A 21576-nucleotide genomic window follows, 5' to 3' on the forward strand; every position below is an offset into this window, starting at 1 on the left:
AAGCTCACTTTAATCAAAATTTATCTAATGCCACAAAAGTCATAATAAGTTTTTTTACAGTCATACAATCCCCATAGGTACATTTTATTGCTAAAATTTAATTATTTTTTTGTACAGATTGGAATTGTGTATTTATAAAGCACAAGGGATGTCCCGCTCGAGCAAGTCAAGTTGACAGTAAAATACGTGTCATGAACAAAAGTCATACGCACCGAGAGAAGACGCTTAGAGATTATCATAAAGCTAAATGGACACAGAAGTACTGCAAAGGTCAATAAAGTAATAATTCGAAGAAGTCTTTAGTTATTTAACTTGAAACATTATTGGCGTGATATATAAAAATAATGTAATCTAACGTAATTGAGTAATGTCTGATGTAACTCAATAAAAATGGACGTTTGTCATCCAAACAAAACTTTGTTGAATGTTATAAACTTTATCATCGTTCTTGCTGAATATGGACACCATGAGTAGTTTGTGTAGCATTTTTGGTAATCATCTCTTTGGTTCTTATTGTAATCCTGACCGAGCTTATAAGCTTTCTTCAATTTTTTCGGCACCTTCACGTGATCAATTGTGCTTCTGAAAATATTCAAATTGTATTCTTATTAGATAATTTATGGGCTGGTATAAATTATTTTTAAGTGAGAAGAAAGGCCTCTGATTGGTCGAAATTTTTCATCAAGGGAGAGAATGAGAGAGGAAAGTTTTAAAGAGAAATAACTTAAAATCTAGGTTTAGCTGCCTTTTAATTTTTTTGGTATTTCTACTTTTAAGTATTATTTGAGTCAGTTTAAGTATTATTTGAATCTTTTGTGTACTACTCGAAGATTTCCTAATTGTATTCTTCTAGCCTAGTGGTAGGCAACTTCTTTTTTTTGTATCACGGCACATCTTGGAAGTTGACAACGACAATAGCCGCGAACAACATGTGGTTCATGATATTTTGACAAAAAAAAAATGTAAGCACACTTGTGTGCCGCGGTAGACAGGTTGCCACCATTACTCTCTGCAGCTTGTATTTGTTACAACTTTGAAGCACTTCTATTTTTGTCACCTAATTTTTTGAATGTTCCTAATCACTAATATCTGCAATTCACTTCCAATTTTTTCAAATCTCCAAATAGTAGTTCTTCCTTTTGAATCACTTGATATTATTTATTACTTACGTGATAAATTCATAAATGGCGTTAGCTTCATCATCCTTTCTCTCAGCTCCAGCAACTAACTGACAAACTAAAGACAAAGCACAGCTAAAAGGATCACGATCGAGAATTTTATCCCAATCAATCTTCTCCTCAAACTCAATTTCATCTTTCGTGACGTTTCGACTCAAGTCCGTTAAATCTCTTTTACCAAGTAGTAAGCGTGCAGCTGTAGAAAATTAACTGTCAGTAATTATGTGATAATTGCGTGTAATTAATTCATATTACCAATCTTTGTACCAGCTTGAATTTTCATCCAGTCTTGTGCGAGCAAATGAACTGTGTATAATGCCCCTAAACCAGCAGCTAATACGATTATTGTTTTCCAGCCCATTCTTGTTCCTAATAAATACGTGAATCCTGTGGCAATTGGCTCTAAATACATCAGATATGAAGAATTATTCAATAACACTTATGAACTGCTTGACTACTTTTTGAAGAATGAATGAAATGCTTTCAAATTCACACAATTTAATCTAATAAACAGCATATACGGTCTCAGGATTAACAGTCTGTATGCACACCATGAAATATTTCTTGCAATTGAATTCACTGGAAAATTGCACGAAATCCTCACTTAAAAAATAGACAAATTAGAAGTAACTCCAGACATACCTGCTTAAATAAAACCCGATTACGTTTACTTAACTGCTTAAAATGAAGACTGAACTTTATTTAACCATGCGCGACTGTTCGATATAGTTTGTCTCTCGAGAAAAGTCCAAATGCGTTGAGAGCTTTTCTCCATGTACATGCAACAAAGTAAGTCTGTCAGTGTGCTAATAGAGTAAACATATGATTGTGCAATATCAAATAAGTTAATTAAACTAGGTACGTTACTAGTTTCGATGATTGCGGAAACTTGTTTTCAAACAAAAGTGAATTTTTTCTCTTCGTTTTCAATGATGTCACTTGGAATTGCCATTTCTTCTTTTCTCGTTGAACTTTATGATTTTTCTGCAATGCAGTAGGAATTCTCTTATGCATGATCTTTGGTTCTCACGTTCCTGACTTGAAGTTCAAGTGTTATGTATTACATTTGCATAGTACGATCTATTTATATCTTATTGTATAATATGGATCTATTTAAGTATGTTAATGTTTTAATAACAAATTGATAAATAAGTCTGTTTGTTTTAAATTGTAGCCATAAACTTGAATCTCATTGATTCACTTAAGCATGTGCAATTAATAAATAAATTAAATGGAAAAATGGGCAGTAACCAACACTTTTCTCTGTCATGCAAGTCTGAACAGCGTGTAATTGTGAAAAGACTTGCATCGCAGCTCGTTCATCATGGAGAATCAAAGTATGCAGTCATAATAAATGAGATGTTTATTCTTAGGAGTTCAAAAACAGACTGAACTTTTGTATGAAAAAGGGTTTTCAGCTATGTACAATAAATATTATTCAAATCTCAAATGAACGTTATAAAAGGAAGATTAACACTTCAGCACTGAAAAGGAAAGTACAACGAAGAAAATTATATTAGTGGACATAATTGTATAACAAGTGAGCTATAATGATGATTTATATACTGTCTTGTACAATGTGTAACAATCTTGTATCTGAAGAAAATGTAATTAATAATAAATTAAGTTAATATGACAAAACATTTATCTGGATGCCTTAAATGCCTTAAATGACAGTCGTGTAGGACATACGCCTTAAATTTTTTATAATGATAATCTTATTGCTCATTTTATTGTTGAAATACTAATAAAAAATAATAAATTACAATACAATCGAAAACTACCCTAAATTGGAATCAATTGATTCCGTTTTTCACATATGCACTTCTGGAAAACTTTTTTTCTTCAACTCAAGTTGTATGGACTGCGAGAAAATTTGAATCACAATATATTTAACATTTTCGAATACTTTCATGAACGATGGATTCGATTTTTGGAATAAGCTTACACAAAAAGCCTTCTTATCGTAATTTTCAGGCTCTATATAATCAAATATGTCTATTAATCTTACACCATCCTTAGATGCTATAAAACAACTTTCATACGGAATCACAACATATTGAACTCTTAATTTCACTAGCTGATTATAAACGTCTGTAGATTGACGTTTACTGAATATAGAGTAGAGACTCTTTGTTTTCTCAATCATCTCGGGATATTCAATAAGTGGATGATTGACAATCGGTCGATTTGTAGATAATAATATATGAGCTGACAATTCCAATGGAGCTGCAAAAACTGCATTTGGTTCAGTCTTTTCAATCCATGCTATTAAATTCTCCAATTCTGGATTTCGGAACTCAGTTTTTAAATCATATTGGTATCTTAAGGACTTAAGTCCAGGATAATTAAAAGTGCATGCAACAAGGAACAAATAAAATATCCAATAAGCTGTCGTTGATGTCTTTTTAAACCACGACCGTGATGGAAGTGTGCATGAAATCAAACACAAGAATGGTGTCAATATGAATTTTAGGCCGATACACCCAACAAGTACTGTCTGAATCAATATAAATGCATAGTACGGCTGCACATGATATGGTGAATCATTTTTCTGTGCTGAATCGTCAGGTTTACTACTCGGCTTTTGAGTTTCTGTCTCTTTCGGTTCTGTCTTTTCATCTTCAATATTTTCTTCGCTGTCGGATTCCTTCTTCTCTTCCTCAGGTTCTAGCAATTCATGTTCACTTTCATCATTTGAGCTGCATGATTCAAAAGTTTTTTGTCTTTTCTCTTTTTTCGACTTTTCAGTTCGATGAATTTGAGTCTTTAACTTTTTTATGTCATTTAGGAAATTTGCCTTTTCCGTCTTTATGTCAATTTTCTTCGTTGCCTTTTCCATTTTATATAATTGATAATCATAATTGCATGATTCGAGCAGCTTTAAATTCTCCTGAATTTTTTTCTCAGTCTTGGGATCTTGAAGATCTTTCATGGTGACACGATTTGTTTCCAAAAAATCTTCAATTACGTAGTTTTTAGCTCTTTCTTGCATTTCGAGCACATCCTCATCAATTTTTCGTCGTCTTGCGTGAAGCATTTGATAAAATTTGATGGATATATAAATGGATAAGTTTTTGAAGAGGAATACGAGGCAATAGACTCGTAATGTTGAAACATTTATGAGGTCATTTGTGTTGTCTCTATAGTATGTTAATAATGTATAAAAATTAGGCAATTTGAGATGTAACATTGCAAATATCAAATCGATATGATAACTTGATGTATTGTCTTGAATGTATGGAACAAAACGATCCATTAAATCTTGAATGAACCAGGATGTTGAGAGATAGAAGAATAGGACGTAAAAGAACTTTTTGTATGGTGATCGGAAATTTGCATTCTCTTCTTCAGTTGGAAGCCTGACGACTCTCATACGTACGATGTAAATGATTAAAGCGACATTTGCACTATTGTTACCAGAAATAAGGAATTTAACATTTCCGTACATAAGAAAGTAACTTAAACAATTTGCAATAATTTGAGAAGCTGCAAAATCTAGCACTAATCCGCTACTTATATATGGAATTCCATTTCTATTGTTACATTGAAGAAGAAGAAATAATGCTAATGTCTGAGCTAAGAATATGTGCGATGACATATCCCAAAATATGTTTGCTATCGTACTAAAGATAATGATGCTAATTACCTAAAACATTAAACAGCAGCAATTATTAATGTGGTAATTTACAGTTAAAAAGTTTATTCTCAAATCTCACCATAGCGTAATTTCGATGATGACTTCCTTCCTTTCGTGTATTGTCACTTCCGAATATGTGACGGTCAATATAAAGATTTAGATAGAATGTCTGCCAAATGATGAATGGAATTGCAAAATTATGTCGTAGCATAGGAGTTCGATGAATGTTTGTAGCATTTTCATGTGTACAAAAGAAATAAACTATTGCTGAACATCCAGCAACGAAATTTCTATGTAGGAAGTAGCCATACATGTACATTAAGAAGATTGTTATAGCTGACAAGCTCCATATTATCGCCAAATAAAAGTAAATCGGTTCCCCCAATCCTTCACAATTGACAAACACCTTTGGATCATCAATTTTTGAGTTCTCATCTGGTTCCACATAATAACAATTAACCGTTGGAATGTTTAATGAATTTGATAATGATAAAAAGTTCCTATACAAGAATGCAATAATTATTTCCGGAAATATATGAAATCTTCGTATTGAATTGATTGTTAATCCTTCATTAAATTCCGTAATATTGTCAGCTACTAATGAATTAATTCCTTCCTCAAAGGATTCGGCGTTAATTAGCCGCTTATAGAATTGATAATAGAATGCCTCATGTGGCGCTAAGCTAAGTTCTCTTTCTAAATTACTTAAATGAGAAAATTTTGCCTGGTTCTCAAATAGACGAGAAATATGAAGAATCTAAAGAAAAAAATTAAAATTCATATTATACAGCTAATGCACTCGTAATTTATACTTACATGTATAAGACTAAGCAATAATCCTACCGAAGAATGAACTAAAATATATAAAATTTTGCTTGTTAACATCTTAATTAATTTAATGTTAAAATTTAAACATTCTCTATAAGCGCCGGAAAAAATTTTTTCTTCTGCAATAAAAATATCGCAAATGTCGAACCCTGCTTTAAAGATGAGATATACGAAGCGCTTTTTTGGATGTATACAAACAGTTATGCTTTTTCATCGTCAAACTGTATTATAATGTTTTGTTGATTATGTACTTCACTTTGAATTAAAAATATTAATGGAATAATTGTAGAAGCCTTTGTGTTTGAAAACCTTACAAATTATCAACAAAGGAATTGTAAGGTTTTGAAAAATAAACAGTTTTAAATGATAATTTTTAAAAAAAAATAACTGTCATTCTAAGGATCTTTATTACATGTTTTAATTAGTTTCTCTTTTAAGAGACTAAATACTTTAATTACGTAAATATCGTTGTATACACAAATTCCAAAGATGACCATTAGAAAACCTGGAATCTGTAATAAGAAAACATGTATGTAATATAATAAAATTGATTAAAATTCATTATGAAACTTACTTGAATTAAGTTGTATTCCTCCCACGAAAAAGCTACAGAAAAAGCCCATATGATGATTATTCTAAAGCTATCAAAGACCATTCTTGTTACAGCACTCAGTTCTTTTGTTAGATAAATTCCGGAAAATGTGTAGAACGCAATCGATAGCATGAAGATAAATATTGGAAGCATGATTATTGGATTGTCGTAAATTTGAAATATTGCATCAAAATTATTAACTACAGTATTTGAAGCATTTAATCCGTAATAAATTTCCGGTAATGGAAAGAACTCTAGTGGAAATATGAAAATCGACAATATTAGAAACCCAAGAATTCCTTCCAAACCAACTAATTGCAAAGGTGGAATGTCAAGTCTCACAACGACAGCTTCTTCGTAAATATATTGGCATGCAACAAGAAACTGTCCAACTGCTATCATTATGTCACCGACTAATTCATCCTTAACATTCTTCTTTGACTGAGTATATGCAAGCACAAGCAATCCAAAAATGATGATAGTAAGTCCAATCCATTCATAAATTTTCAAATTCCTTTTAAAAATGCACATTGACAAAAGCACAACGAAAATCAAAGCGGAACAGCTGATCATTTGAAAACTTGATGAACTAGTCAGTATTTGCCCGAAAAGCATTAATGCAGTTGAAATCATGTTTAAAAAAGCTGGTGGCCAAAGAATTAAAGGATTATAATAACGAGAACCTTTAGTCATCACATTTTCTTCTACAGATGAATCCATTCTCCTTCTAAGCACGTGATATGCAATTAAAAATGTAATTATGCAAAAAATTTCACCCAAAAATAGAATATTTATTTTTAAAAGAGGATGCGCAAATTCACGAACAACTCCATCAATTCCCATCGCCCAGATGCTGTCCATCCATTTCTCGGATATTGTATGAACAGAACCTGATGATATGAAAATTACGACCAAAACTATTTGAAATCCAGTCAACTGCATATTTTAGTAATTTTTCAACGATCCCGTTTTACAAAGCTTACTAAAAGTTAATTTTGTTAATGCTTTAAGCAACAAAAACCTTAACAACTTTATTAATAGTACTTTTGAGAAACTTCAAATATCATAATTGCTTATTCATTATATTAACTATCAATTGCTCCTTTTAAGTTTTTCTTCGATTTCCTGTTTTTTGTCTGCAACCTTTTGCTGAATGTCCTGTTTTTTCTCTTCAATTTTCAATTGAATATCTTGCTTTGTGTCTTCCAACTTCTGATAAAGCTCATCTTTTTTGTCAGTAACTTTCTGCTGAAGGTTCTCTTTAGTATGCTGGAAATCTTGCTTTTTATCTTCAATTTTCTGATTGACTTCATCTTTCTTATCTTTATACATTTGAACAAGTTCACCTCTAGTTGGCATTGGTTTGATTATTCCACGATTTGACAGTACATTGATTGTGTATGTTGTTCCTGCAAGTGTGACTGTATATCGAGCAGGACTTGCAATTTTATAACAAAGATAAGCTATAGCCCAATGACCTAAACTTGAATCTCTTAGTTTACTTATAATTGTCTCGCTCATATGGAGATTTTCAAGAATTCCTACTATATCTACGCCACTAAAAAATATAAGATAAAGTTTAGGGATTATATTATATCACAACTACACAAAGCCTTAAACTTACTTCAAAGAAGCATAATAAAATCCGCCAATCCAAAAAACTGAAGTAAAAGCATGTACAGGTATTAAAACATACCAATATTCTTTAGCCATTTTCTTAAATTTTGCATATAGCGTCAAAGGCTTCTCATCATTTGCATTTTTCGTACTCTCTGTTTGTGTATCAACACTTTTCGGATCTTCGTTTTTTTCGTCATTTAAAGTACTTTTTACATCACTATTCCTGTTGACCTTTTGTCCCGCAAAATTTGAATTATTCAAGTACAATATGCTGTGACTATGAAAAGACTTTGATTGTAGATAATTCCTGTAATCAACGTGCACATCTCGTCTATTAAGCAAACCGGTTTTCTCTTTTCTATAAACATTTGAATTTTGGGGAAAGTTGAGATGAGTCAATTGACTAGATGCCAAATATCGAAAATTTAATGATGTTATTTGTTTTGATGCCAACATAGATCTTATATTACTTCTTTGAAGTATCATTAATCTCGCTGAATTAAAAAGCATTCTGAATAGAATTTTTGGGTTGTACAATTTTCTGTCAAATAAATTGTAATATTTATATAAATTGAATAAGTAAACATGTTTTATGAAGCAGGATGCACTTATACACACCTTTACTAACTTTTAGTAATCTATCATGAACCCATATGCTTAAAATAAATATTTAATAAATTCTCTCGAGTATTTTTCACTTTTTATTTTCAAATTTAGAAAACACTGAATTCAAAACTGTTTTTAACGTTATTTTTCATGTTTATTTCCATTATAAATTATTACTAAAAGGAAACACTTTTTAGATGTTTAGCTATTCTAAATCATTAAAATATAATGTATTTAACAACATTGACTTAATTCTGGTGAGAATCATTCAAGATATTGTGAGATATTTTAATTTTATTATTTGAGCCATTCAAAAAATTCTTAATTGACGTAATTGATAAACGACCCCAAAACAAACCAAAAAAAATGTTTCGTTCTTTGGGATTTTTTAATTTTTCTGTAAGATATTATGGCAAAAACAATAAAATTAAGCCATTCAGGAAGCCGGAAGTAGTGAAGAAAATAGAATCAGCAGCAATCAGCTTGAAAGCAAAAGGGTAAGTAACCAAAATTGAATTTTTCTTGAAAACATATGATTTTTACTGTCTAAATTATTTTAGATTCTTACGATCACAAAATTCCTATGATCCACCGAGTGATGTTGAACAAAAAATCAATGATGTTGTGAAGGAATTAAATGTTACGAATTTTCAAGAGAAGAAATTTAATTTGTTGAATGAATGCTCGAAAGTCTTCAATGGACATTTTGTGCCTAATTCTCGGATCTATGAAATGAAATCAATTAAGGATGTTACTGAGTTTTATCAAACTCCTGTAAATTGTCGAACACCTTATGAGGAATTAGATCAATCGATTCCTAATCTCCATATAATATCAGAAGCAAAACGTTATGATCCAGAAACTGACGGAGTATCAGCATTTCCAAAAAGCTCTACGCTTGTGACAAGTTTGAAACATCGTAAAAAATACAAAGGTCATATTGCAAAATCTAGTTGGCCATAATAATTTTTAGAAATTTATTGTCAATAAACCATTTTAGTTAATAAAATTAATGAAAGAAATTTAACAGTATCTTTAACGACTATTTAATTTTTAAATGATCAATAACAATAACAAAGGAATTGACCCTAATTTTCAATTTAAAAACATCAAGGAAAAAGTAGAAAATCGTGAAAGTGGTGTAATTAAGAAAATTAAAAGTATTATTTGATGTCAGCGATAAATATAAGTGTAATGTAAAGTCATGAATTTCCTTAATGATTCGTTTAAATCACTGAAAAGTGCACTAGAAGAGAAAATTAATTTTGAGGAAGAAACGTCAGAAACTATAAAATCAACAAAAGACGACAACGACAATTTAAAGAAATTATGTCAACATCAGTTAGAAGAGGTAAATGCACAACATATCCATTAATCCAGTAGACAAAAAGGCGTTCAATGATGCGCGGTTTATAAACATATTTTAAAATTGTTGTCATCATCAGTTTTTTGATAAAAATTTTCTATGTTGTCATCAAATTCCTCTTGCAAATCCTCTATTTTATTTATGTGCGAAAAGTTCATGCAATGTCTCTTGCTTTTATTTGTAGATTGAACTGTTGCGGAAACAAATTTTCGACTATCAACAATCTAAATTGAATGACACTAGAACGGTGAGTAAGCAAATTAGATACAAAAATGACGTAATGGATAATGAAAGGAAGATGCTATATGTAGCACCGAAAAAAATATGTGTAATAAATGAAAACCACCAAAATCACTAAAGTGTGAAATTGCTAATTATTATAATCATAAATTACAACGACACATTTTATATTGTGCAAGTGATGTTGTTATCAATTTCTGCTGTTATTTTGTGTATACACATTTCTCACTTCAAAATTTATATGGAATTTAGTATTATGTTACGCTTTAACAATTTCCATATTTTTTTCCCCCAAAAAAATCGTCATAGAAGTGATTATTTCTAGCAAATGGATTTTATAGCCTCTAATGATTATGCTTCCCGTTTTTTTTTTGCCTCTCGTACACTTGCACATCGCTGCTATGTACTCAAAATGTGAAACGAATTTTTTACAGCAAAACTAGGTACAAATAATCTACCTATTTACTTTTGCCTTAAATGAAATCGGCTTAATTTTTATATTTCCCTTAAATTCAGAATGATAGGTATTTATGCCTATATCAATGGATATATGAATGATTTATTGGATGAAATAATATTTAAGGCTTGCACCTTTTGATATCGATTGGAATCAATGTTTACATTATGCCTGATAACGCAACTAAAATTAAACGCATAGGTATATGACGAAAATACATCATGTGCTGTAATATTTAGAACTATTGACTAAACGATGGCTGTCTAAATGTTTCAACCCTCACATGCTAAGCAGTTCTTTACTCGCTTCATTCGGCACACTTTATTCCATCGATATATATGTACAAAATATTTCCAACTCCTTATCAGTGTGAGACACATTAATTTAATTTTTTTTTCATTCCGATAAGAGGAATTTGCTGTTTACTTTGCCTGTTTGGCTGTTTTTTTTTCTCTGTTTATTGGTCGGAATACTTACAAATGTTGAATGGGAGAGATATCATATTGAACAATAGACAGGAACAGAAATATTGTGTGGTGAACTATGTAATAGTGGAAAGTGTAGGAAAGAAAAGCACAAAGTGATGAGGGAAAAATTATCATCGGAAAGCACTAAATGTGCATGGAATTAATAAAAAAAATCTACATAACAATATGTCAAATGGATAAAAAAAAATAGGGAAAAAGTATAAAAGGCGAAAACACCTGTTGAAATTGACTCATTATTCGTTGACTCGCTAGAACATGCGAAAGTAATTTTTCCGATGAAAAACTGTGTACATCGTAGTGAAATAATATTTAAATTCATTGGTGATAATAGTGGTGATGGATTCATAATATTATAGTGGTCAGAAAAAGACTTGTGCTGTAAAGTTGAGCACTTCATGAGGTTAGTGAACGCAAGCTTATGAATTTAATTAAGATATATTTTCTTCTACATGCATATTTAAAATTCAAATGTAAACAATAAATGCGGCAATGTGACATCACAAAAGTTTACGTAGAATTTCTATTTAGTCCACATTTCTATTGAATCTAATTTTATATTTCAAAGACGCTTGCTTTCATGCTTGCGAAAATAAAGTCACAAAAACAACATTTCCGAGAAATTTGGAATACATACTTACATTTCTGTCTGATAAGATAAAGAGAAAAAGTTAAGAAATTATCAAACCTTGTTGACATTTACGCATTTATTTGGGGCAGAACACTTTACACCTAACAGACAATAAGCATGGTTTCTAAATAAGCGTGCAGATTAATTGTGATCCATGACTTTCTTTGAATGATGCCTAAAACTGACCCTATCGCGAGGTAACATTTGCTAATTTCTAATACCAAATCCAATACTGACTCTGTCAACAGTTTCCTTCCATGAATTCTTTGGCCGTCCTCGTGATCGTCCAATTTTGTTAGCAAACTCATAAGCATTGTCCATGTTTATTCGAGTACCTTCCAATAAATATTTCGATACTTTTCAAAACAATTAAATTTAATCAGATAGTTCAGATATTAACGGTTCTAGTCATGAAAATCACTTCCTATGATTTGCATTTTTCAAACTAATTTGCAAACAATCAACCTGCATCTTCAAAACTGCTAAAAAAAAGTCGTCCATATGCCATATATATGAACTTATTTTGACAATCAAAAAGCCGATTTGTGAACAAGTTTTCGGGAACAAGAAGAAGAAGAAGAAAAAAACAGACATGAATGAAATCATGACAAAAATGCGTTTTTCCACCCAATCAACTTAATGTGAAAACGTGGTTGGTTGGTTCAACAGCAATGTGCTCAATAAAATATTTCCTCTTGATAGTAAATTATGCTTTTATGAATTGCGACATGGATTTCCATTTTCTGTCAGTATTTTCATTCTCACTTTAAAAAAAAAAATGTTCAATGAAACGATCTTTCAATGTTAACTTCAAGTTAGTCAATTAGCAATTCCACATTAATTGCAATAATTGAGTGTAAATAATATCTGTGAGTAGCCTTGTTTATACACGAACAATAGATTGTACAATCTAAAAAATTTCTCAAATAAGAATCATAGATTAAAATTAAATTCAATTTTATCGGCTAAAATCCTCGTGTTTTCTCTAACTTTGAAAACTGAGAGTGGCTGAGAATGATTGCATATCTATAACTCGGTATGCATGTAGCACTTGAGTGATTGAACTCGAGATATAAATTGATCTATGTATAGACCAAATTAGAATCCGGATGGAAATTGGAAATGAAAAGTCAAAACTTCTCCCTATAAGGCTAATCAAAGATCTATAAACGTAACATATGCTTACTAAGCCACATCAACAACTTGTATTATAAATAAGTGTAACATTCAGAATACTATTATTCTCCTTATATTGACATATTAATACATTCGTCGTTTAACGTCATCTCTTAAGGTTATAATTAATGTTTTTTAAAAAATTGTATATTGGTATGTGGATTGCTTTAAACAAATATCACAAGTCTTGTGGAGTCAAGAAACCATCATCACCATCATGAAATCCCCCAACCACCACAATATATAATTTCAACAATGAATTTCAACTGTATGCTCACAGTTCTGTATCTTTGTGGTGGTTTTTTTTAATATTTGTTTAACATATTTTCATACGAAAAAAAATGAAAAGAAATTTATTTGAAGTTAAAAAAAAGAACGTAAGAATAATTGTTTATTCAAAAATATGTAGTCTTTGCTTATAAGCATACGTTGAACGTTTTAAAATAGCGGCGACAAAGTTTAGTCATTCGTTAGTATCAAAGGTGTTCAGAGTTGACAGTACAGTTTTATTTTTTTTTTTTTGGTTCGGTCTTGAATATTATATTGGAAGGTGTGAGTTGTTGATTATAGCTTAAATTTTTCTCCATATTTCTTAACAAATGTGTCATTTTTTTGTCAGACTATATTTCTTCTTTTTGCCATGTTAATGTACTACACATATTTGTGCGTAATGATTGGCTGACTTGAAATTCAGCCATCACGTGTTTTTCATTAAGGCAAACATTTTTCCGGATCTCTATCAAAATAATCACATTATCAATGAGAAAAAGTGCATTTTTATTTCAATTTGCGATGATGAGTTGATTCAAAAGGGGCATACAAGTTGAAAATATTTTATGATTATGGCTTCCTTAGATCAAAGTATTGCCTAGCTCAGTTTTGTCCTAACAGTGCCCCGTCAAATGTTTAATGATCCACATGCTTTGTGCGGTTTCGGACAACACTAGTCTATGTAGCACCACATTTATGACATTTAAAGTCAAAAGTGATAGGAATTTAAAATTACACAAAATCTTGAAATTGTTAGTTCCCTTGTTGCTATCTGTTCTAACTACATGATCATTAGATCGTTACTGTTGTGAGAAAAACATTCAGCATAATTGCGGTGATTTACAAAGACTAGAGACACATTCAATATATGTACATATAGTTAATGTATTACTTCCCAACTTCCTTCTATTAAATTTATTTTATTAGAATCAAATTGTCTAAGTATAGCTTTATAAATTATTTTTTTATTAATTCATGCAATTAATGTCATGTTATAGGAGAGCATTGAAATAATCGACAAACAGTGATGAGAAGCTAATAATCATTGCTTTTTTTGCTACATGTATTAATGCATTTTTATGCGAATAATGAAAAAAAAAAAAACAAATCTTTTTCTTCGCATGTGATTCAATGAAGTTGATGTAAAACAATCCCTCAGTCTGACTCGAGACTTTTAGTTGCAAAGATCGTTATTTAATAAGTTGTAAGAAAGTTGAAAAAAATATAAAAATGTGAATACATTAGCACTTTTTTAGTTCTGAGAAATCGCTAAAGCTTCAGATTTCATTTTGAAGTTTATTAAAAATGATGAGTAAGTTGAAGTTTTATTCATGATCGTTGACAAAATTGTGATCTTGTGGCTATGCACACCTAGAACATTTATTGCACACTAATTTATGCAATTTATTGTATTAAAAATTTATTTATGCTATAGAAAAAAATCAATGTCAGAGACTAATATTGATTAGATTTATTTATTGAGTCGTCGAGACAGTTGAGTCTACTTCAAGTCGAGTCCATTTTCGTTTTATTCTTTACATAAATTTAGTTAGACTCATTTAAAATTTAAAAAGACTTTTTGGTTTAAATATATTCCAACCAGCTATGTTGATTTGCATGTTGCTGATGTATGAAATAATATTCTTTATTTATAAATTTGGCTTTGTGTGTAAAAATTCTTTATTTGGGCATATATATGGCTATTGAGATTTGTAAAAAGTAACCCTGATGTAATTCACATCAGATTGAGTGATTTATGTAGTTTAATTATAACTATTTCCTCACGGAAATATAATTAGATGTTTATTTATCAGAGTTCAAAAGCAGACTGAACCTTTTTTATGAAAAAGGGGTTTACAACTAAGTTCAATAAATATTATTCAAATGTCAAATGAACGTTATAGCAACACATCATGATTTATTTATAAAATCAATAGTTAGGGTTAGTTGAAAAGAAATATGACAGATTGGAAGTCTTATCGCATGAAAAAAAATAATAGTTTACTCCACATTTCGATCAGTCAGCACACAACCTTATTGATACATGTTCTAAATTTTATTATCAATACTTATGAATACAGAACTTCAATCTATTAACAGAGTTCCTTCCTATTAATACATGTTTGTGAAATTCAACAAGTTAGAAATAAATGTCTAATAAGTTTTTCACTACTGATTCTCCTTCTGAACAGCATCACTTCAAGTATTTTGTACATTAAATTTCTCAATGTCTTTCATGTATGCATGAACGTACTTAGCTGTAAAGGAATATTGTTATTGATTCAAGCACTTAAAGATGTAAAAAATATTAATACTGAAGTAAGTTTCTTATGTAAATTTCTTCAAATAAGTGCTACGTTAATTAGATGCATCGTGCATCTTCATCTCTCTTTCACATTCGAAAAGATCGGAAAAATAAGAATGAAAATACAAAAGTATCATAACATTGAACTGTTCAGTGTATTACTTGCTATATGTGTTGTATGAAAACTACTTGTTATGCTTGGCCAGTTTTATGATTAGCACTTGCTCTAAATCTTATGATAAAATTCTAAAAGCCTCAAATAACATTCTTAGTTGCTCAATACTCTCCATGGTCACTTAGCATTGCCATTCAGTAATGTAAATTTAATCAATTTCTGATAAAGCCTTGCATTTGCTTAATTTTGGCATTTAACACTTTTAAAATTAGAAAGAAGTATAATTAAATATCCAAATAACATAATCAGAACCAATCTCATATTGATGTCCGGATCAGTATATATTTCGCCATCACGATGACAAGGTAGATACTTAGAACTAAGTGGAAGTCAACTGACCAATTTGATTGTTTTTGTCAAGTTGCATCGCTTGATTCTAAGTATTCGGTTGCCTCCTTGTCGATCAGGTTTGTTTCTCATAAAACAGGAATCACTTGCCCTGCGATATGTGCATAATAACAATAAAATCAGTCAGTATTACATAATATTTTTATTGCATATTACTTGGAAGTCATTAGATTGTGATTGTATTAGAAGGAACACACATTAACGTTCTAATGTTAAAATCAGCTTGACTTGTGATTCTAAAATTACTTAATCGTGAATTAAGGAAATATCTCGTGCTGATGTTTCTCACTTCTCAGTCATTATTGCTGGTTGTTTTAACACAGATTGGAAGTTATTAAAAAAAAAACAGCAAATATATTTAAAAGCCCTCGAATTAAAATAATGAGAAATTTATGCATGACCTTAATATTGAAAAAAATTAAAAACCGCGAAAGATTCAATCTAATAAAGTGGTTGTGCAACTCTACCTTACGTTTGGAAGTGAGCCCATAAACAAATAATTAAAAAAAACTGTTGATGTGGCTAGTTGCAATTGACGATGATTCTTTTAGCGACATAAAAAACCACAAAATGTCACACTAAATTTATTACAAATCGTTCTTAGTCACGACTTTTAAATACAACAGGGCTTAAATGTCTCATTGGCTAACTGTGCACATTTAATGATTGTTTTTATAAAAATTTAGTTAAAATTTCGGTCAATGCTTGAGAAAACATCAACTTCCATATTTGTGAGAATTTCTCAAATGAATTGTATGTAGCCTAAGGTCTATTATCATTCTTACTACCCATTTAAAATATTCACATATATGAATATTGCGTGATTAAATCGACAATGATGTATTTCTTCTCTATAAGTATTGTCCCACAACTAAATTAGTAAAGACGAAACTATGTCATGGAGAGGACCGTAGCTAGTTTCTGTTGAGAATAATCGATGAATTAAAGATTAAATGTATTGTGTGATTCTCTCATGTGTTTGCGGCTTTTGTAGCTGTATTGAGCTGCTTATTTTTATTAAAGATTATTTACTGCAAAAATGCTTTCCTTATGAGCAACAGCCTACTTAATCATAAGGCGTACTTAATTGCTTATTTGTACTGAATTTGCTTATCGTTTGGAAACTTTAAGGATTACATTATGGCATATACAATGTTTATTAAAAGAGAATTAAAATATGAAAATCTTCATACTTCCATTGCACAAACAAGCAATATGAATATTTACAATAATTACATGCATTGATTCATTCCATTTCACAACTAAAAAGGTGCATTTATTTAAGGAATTGTAATATTTGCACATTATTTGTCGTGAATATTTTTGTTAAATATTGTCACAAGACGATAAATAATATTAATGAACTCTTATTCTTATTTTCATTTGTAAAGGTGAGTACGGAACAAAGTTTTCTCTTTGTGTACACATAAAGTTTTTCTTTATTTGTATGGAAATAATGCACATAAGTCATAAAGGGTTAAAACTTATGCAATTTTCTTTCCGCTCAATAAGAATTTCATTCCATTGGATAGCCATTTTGCTTGCTTGATAAGTGTCAGGGCATTATCACCACCGACACTTCCGTTGACATAATTGGTTATGGATGATTGATATGAAGTTTCTAAAAATTTTCGTGTAGTTGTTAAGGTCAATGTTTTATCTGGATGATGACATGAGACTTGACTTAACATAATTAAAGATAAAGGTCGTTTTAATTAACATGTAGCTAAATGGTAGTCAGACATGTGTGAAAATTTATGAAAGGAAACATATTTTTTGATTCCGAGAAATTGAGCTTTTTTGAAGTAATGGCTAACTAATGATAGGCAGCAAAGCAGTAGTAATGGCTTAATGGTTGGAGTGTCGGCCAATCGATTCAATACGACCTCTTAGTTCAATCCTAGAGATAGTCTAGTTGATTTTGGGTGCTTCTAGCCACGTCAGCTTAGTTTGTGTTATTTGTGACAATCACATTGTGGTTAGGTATATTGTATTGATATAACCTGGGTCATGGAATATGTAGATTTGAGAATCTAACGTCTTCAAAAAGGCAACAAACTTCTTGATGTATATCCACACCAAAATCAATAATGTATAGCCTCTGACTAGGTCTCTATCCCTATAGTTTGACCCTTTCATGTCACTTGATTTCTCGGAAATGACGTTGTCATATGCTAGATTTATCTATGCATCAAAAGTTTCACAGTTTCGAATAATGACTATAATTGCAGAGAATCTCTATGATTCCGTAATGTTATATAAATACAAAAATATTTAGTGACAGGAAGAGCGAAATGTTTTTATCAGATACAAGCACGTACACAACCTGTGTTCTGATGAGAAGCTCATTATAAAAAAATATAGAATTGTTACAAATTTGCTAATAAACACAAATTTTCCGCGAGATTTAGCAGCACCGACAACAAAAAAATGACTTAATTCGTTGCCTTTTTTTGTGTGGCTAAACGACATTTCGTTCCAAATTTTTAATATTTTTATATATAAAAATTATTATTATCATTCTATAATATACGTGTAAATTTTTAAAAGTGAGGGCATTAAGACCTTGTAATAAGTGGAGAGGAAAAACAGCAGAAAATAAAAATTATTATTTTTCATAGTTTAATGCACATGGAGATAAGTATAAACCACGAACTTCCGATGATATGACAATTATTAATTATGAAATTTTCTCTCTATCTCTACCTACCTACCTGTGCGAACATATAAATATTATTTTTTTTTTTGCTGTTGAAATGCTATTATGAGGTGACCTCGCTGACTATTTTGATTACGACAAAAAACTGATTTTTCATGTTGATGATTTTTTATACAAACATGGCAATTACTTGTGGAAACGTTTTAACTGTAAAGCTCTAACTTTATCAAAATCAATTTTTCTGAATTACCATGCATGACAAACAGCAGCAGCAACAAGTAATATTATAACTAATAAATGAATACATGCATTATGTTGCATTTTTCACAAACATTTAAGTGTTTCGTGCTTGATGACTTGTCATCATGACTTTTTTTTGTGGGAATATGCAACCATTTTATAAATTAGTTGCAGCTTTGTTTGATCTTCTTCCTGAATAAAATGATCATTTCAACATATCCATTTCTAATATTGTTGCTTGCATTGGGTCGTCATTGTTATTCAAGTCCTTTTTACCTTAATTTGTTTTCTGCATACAAGTTGATATCGAGTATGTTCGATTGTGCCTTACCATCCCTAGTCGGATTGTGGCAATGCCATCCTTCAGACGAAGTGGGTCAGATAGTCTTTACTCTATCATTTAACATACTTATCCAGGCTCAAAGTTCAGAGCAGTATATTAAGCAGAGTCAGGGGATAACACGAATGATAAATAGTTTAACCCATAGTTGGCAGGACATTGGGAGTCGAGACTCCCTAAAATCAAAAAAGACAACTCCACATTGAAGTCCAGTCCTAGTTTATTCCATAAAAGTCAAGTGAGGGATAAAAAGGCCATAAATAAGAAATTGTCAGCATTACATTGTTGTAAATTTTTCGCTATTTTTCACGTACATGAAATCATAATGAATAGCTTCTTTTGCATAGATTATTTTATTTTTTTCATGTCAAGTGCTTAATGAGTTTTGAGTGCACTTGTGATTCAGTAATATTCAGTTTCATACATACATATCTGTAGGTATATATAAAAAAAATGCTTTGACATCATTTAGATTTTATGCCATAAATGGCTTTGAAATACAATACAATACAATACAATTTCATATTCCATGACAAATTATAATTTACTAGTGCATTGAATTTCTGTATTTTGTATTTTCTTATCCACAACAAAATATTTTACTTGTTTTATTTCTTATTATTTACATTTATGTTTGATTTACTTTAAGTAACGCATAAATGAGAAAAAGAGGAAAAATATTTGCTATTAAATAAACAAAAGATTCAAATGCAAGGCAGAAAAGCTTAATAATTTCAACGTCCATGTGTTTGCTCGTAAATGACGCAAAATGAACAAAAAAAAGCAAATGTTCAAATGTTTCTTATCAGTCGCACCTGTCTAAAGTTTCCACGTTTTCCAATAATAATTATATTTCATTCCCCCCTCCTTCCACCTCGCTTTTTTTTCGATTATTCATTACTGATATTAACATTCGGCTAAAATTATGACTGATAACGTAACGTTTTATTTATTCATGCACAATGGTGATGATAACAGAAAATACTTGAAGCATAATTTCATTTTAGCAAATTTTCTATTTGCTTTGAGCTCTAGATTTAGGTACGGCTTTATGGCTTATTGGATAATACTCTGAATTACTCGATTCAAGCTGCATTTACTAATGTTTTAAATGGGGAGTTCATCAATATTGAGAGACATATGAGAAAGTATGGCTAGATAGGACATACACTTAGAAAGAAGAATGCCATAGCAAATGCCATAGCTAGGACAGAAATACAAGCTTGTTTCACCGCCTCTGGTTGGAATTAGCAAGACATACGACTGTCAGGAGCTCTAAAACCTATTTGGCAGTGATGAAAGAATGTCAGGTTAACGTGCGGACATAAAATTTGTACAAAATACGTAACCGAGGCTGATAGAAAGCCTTTTGTTATAACCTTAGCTCCAAATGCAGAGCCATGTGGTTACAGCAAGTAGTAGGAATTTGAAAAAATATCAAATTGGAAGTTCAATTTCCCCTATTTCCGCAAAAGTGTAATTTCAAGTCAACTTCCAGAGCCAATTTTCATTCAACATTTTCGTCCACAAAAAAACAGCTCAATTTTCTATTCGGTGTGACTAGCAATCCTCCTCACATTTACGTATCATATTGTACACCTATATTTGAACAACATTCTACATCCTTATCATTAAGTAAACTCTACGAGTTTTAACGAACTAAGTGCCTAGAAAATGTGTGTATAATATTACTTTATACCTGTATACATATTGTTCTTTGTTGTTACTTCTTCCACCAATTTTTATATTTTTTTATTATTTTTTTTTGTTTTGTTTGACTTCTCATATATTCTCATATAGCCCATAATGTATTTACTTCATTCATTCATACAGTTGTATGTGTTGGAGCGGAGGGAAAAAAAATTATTAATATTGCTAGCGATAAGAGTTAGTTTAAAAAAAATTGTTTAAACTAAATAGAGGTATGGAATGAAAAACTTTTTGAGGCATGATTCAGTATGAGTTGAAACGTTATAACGAATATATCACAAGACTTGAGTTTTTCCCCCGTGGCTTTGACTCATTCATTCATTCACAAAGTTCATTTAGAAGTGACTGAAATATTTTGTTTAACTTATCGAGTTAATTTGTACAAGTGCTGACAATTGTTGTGTGATTCTGTTTTTTCATTGTTTATCATTGAAAGACAGAAGTTCTTTTTTTTACTTCGGCCCGACGAATGTCTGGATTAATTATTTGGTAAATATTGTCAAACATTATTTAACTCATTTTCTGAATTTTTTGTGCCTCAATATTTTTTTTTCTTGGAATTTCTAACCATAAACGCTCAAGTTTTTATCAATTCGTCCATTTTGTTTTCCATATCACATTTATGTACGTACAATAAATGTAATGTGATTAGCAGATTCCATACCTTTTTTTCTATGGCATTGGCTATAAGTTTTATTACACTTGAAATG

The 21576-nt window shown here is 30.6% G+C and overlaps 6 protein-coding genes across 9 annotated transcripts in view; 3 read left to right on the forward strand and 3 right to left on the reverse strand.

The window, feature by feature from the left end:
• LOC139097919 (modifier of mdg4-like) overlaps positions 1–415 on the forward strand; it is a 34812-nt gene extending 34397 nt beyond the window's left edge. Inside the window, exon 5 of the mRNA XM_070649923.1 lies at positions 118–415. Within this exon, the coding sequence (XP_070506024.1) occupies positions 118–278 (161 nt within the window). The 3' untranslated portion in view covers positions 279–415. The remainder of the gene's footprint in view (positions 1–117) is intronic.
• On the reverse strand, positions 389–1539 carry LOC139097924 (uncharacterized). Its single transcript, XM_070649934.1, has 3 exons — positions 1446–1539; positions 1170–1374; positions 389–582 (listed from the first exon to the last, which is right to left on the reverse strand). Exons 1-3 carry the CDS (start codon positions 1537–1539, stop codon positions 402–404), a joined length of 480 nt encoding a protein of 159 aa, XP_070506035.1. The 3' UTR covers positions 389–401.
• Positions 1540–2878: 1339 nt separating this feature from the next.
• Positions 2879–5757, reverse strand: LOC139097889 (C-mannosyltransferase dpy-19 homolog). Its single transcript, XM_070649845.1, has 3 exons — positions 5635–5757; positions 4898–5575; positions 2879–4827 (listed from the first exon to the last, which is right to left on the reverse strand). The coding sequence occupies exons 1-3, from the start codon at positions 5701–5703 to the stop codon at positions 2992–2994; spliced, it is 2583 nt and encodes an 860-aa protein (XP_070505946.1). The 5' UTR covers positions 5704–5757; the 3' UTR covers positions 2879–2991.
• Positions 5758–6022: 265 nt separating this feature from the next.
• LOC139097892 (uncharacterized protein C18orf19 homolog A) lies at positions 6023–8563 on the reverse strand. 4 transcript variants are annotated; one of them, XR_011545116.1, is made up of 5 exons: positions 8477–8563; positions 7863–8399; positions 7329–7796; positions 6221–6321; positions 6023–6158 (listed from the first exon to the last, which is right to left on the reverse strand). XR_011545116.1 is itself a non-coding variant. In XM_070649849.1 (3 exons), exons 2-3 carry the CDS (start codon positions 8366–8368, stop codon positions 7331–7333), a joined length of 972 nt encoding a protein of 323 aa, XP_070505950.1. In that variant the 5' UTR covers positions 8369–8399; positions 8477–8563; the 3' UTR covers positions 6499–7330. The 4 variants fall into 4 exon arrangements, 1 of the variants encoding a protein (XP_070505950.1); XR_011545114.1 differs by having other exon boundaries at positions 6221–6492; XR_011545115.1 differs by having other exon boundaries at positions 7283–7796.
• A 246-nt stretch (positions 8564–8809) lies between these two features.
• On the forward strand, positions 8810–9496 carry mRpL50 (mitochondrial ribosomal protein L50). Its single transcript, XM_070649875.1, has 2 exons — positions 8810–8961; positions 9025–9496. Exons 1-2 carry the CDS (start codon positions 8831–8833, stop codon positions 9425–9427), a joined length of 534 nt encoding a protein of 177 aa, XP_070505976.1. The 5' UTR covers positions 8810–8830; the 3' UTR covers positions 9428–9496.
• A 54-nt stretch (positions 9497–9550) lies between these two features.
• The window catches only part of LOC139097884 (thyroid receptor-interacting protein 11-like), a 29335-nt gene continuing 17309 nt past the window's right edge, over positions 9551–21576 (forward strand). The window contains exons 1-2 of the mRNA XM_070649840.1: positions 9551–9815; positions 10015–10077. Coding sequence (XP_070505941.1) covers positions 9669–9815; positions 10015–10077 — 210 coding nt within the window. The 5' untranslated portion in view covers positions 9551–9668. The remainder of the gene's footprint in view (positions 9816–10014; positions 10078–21576) is intronic.

The sequence above is a fragment of the Chironomus tepperi genome, unplaced genomic scaffold (genome assembly GCF_022539635.2).
Source record: "Chironomus tepperi strain 1889 unplaced genomic scaffold, CSIRO-AGI_Ctep_v1 contig_441, whole genome shotgun sequence".
NCBI classification, from domain to species: Eukaryota; Metazoa; Arthropoda; class Insecta; order Diptera; family Chironomidae; genus Chironomus; species Chironomus tepperi.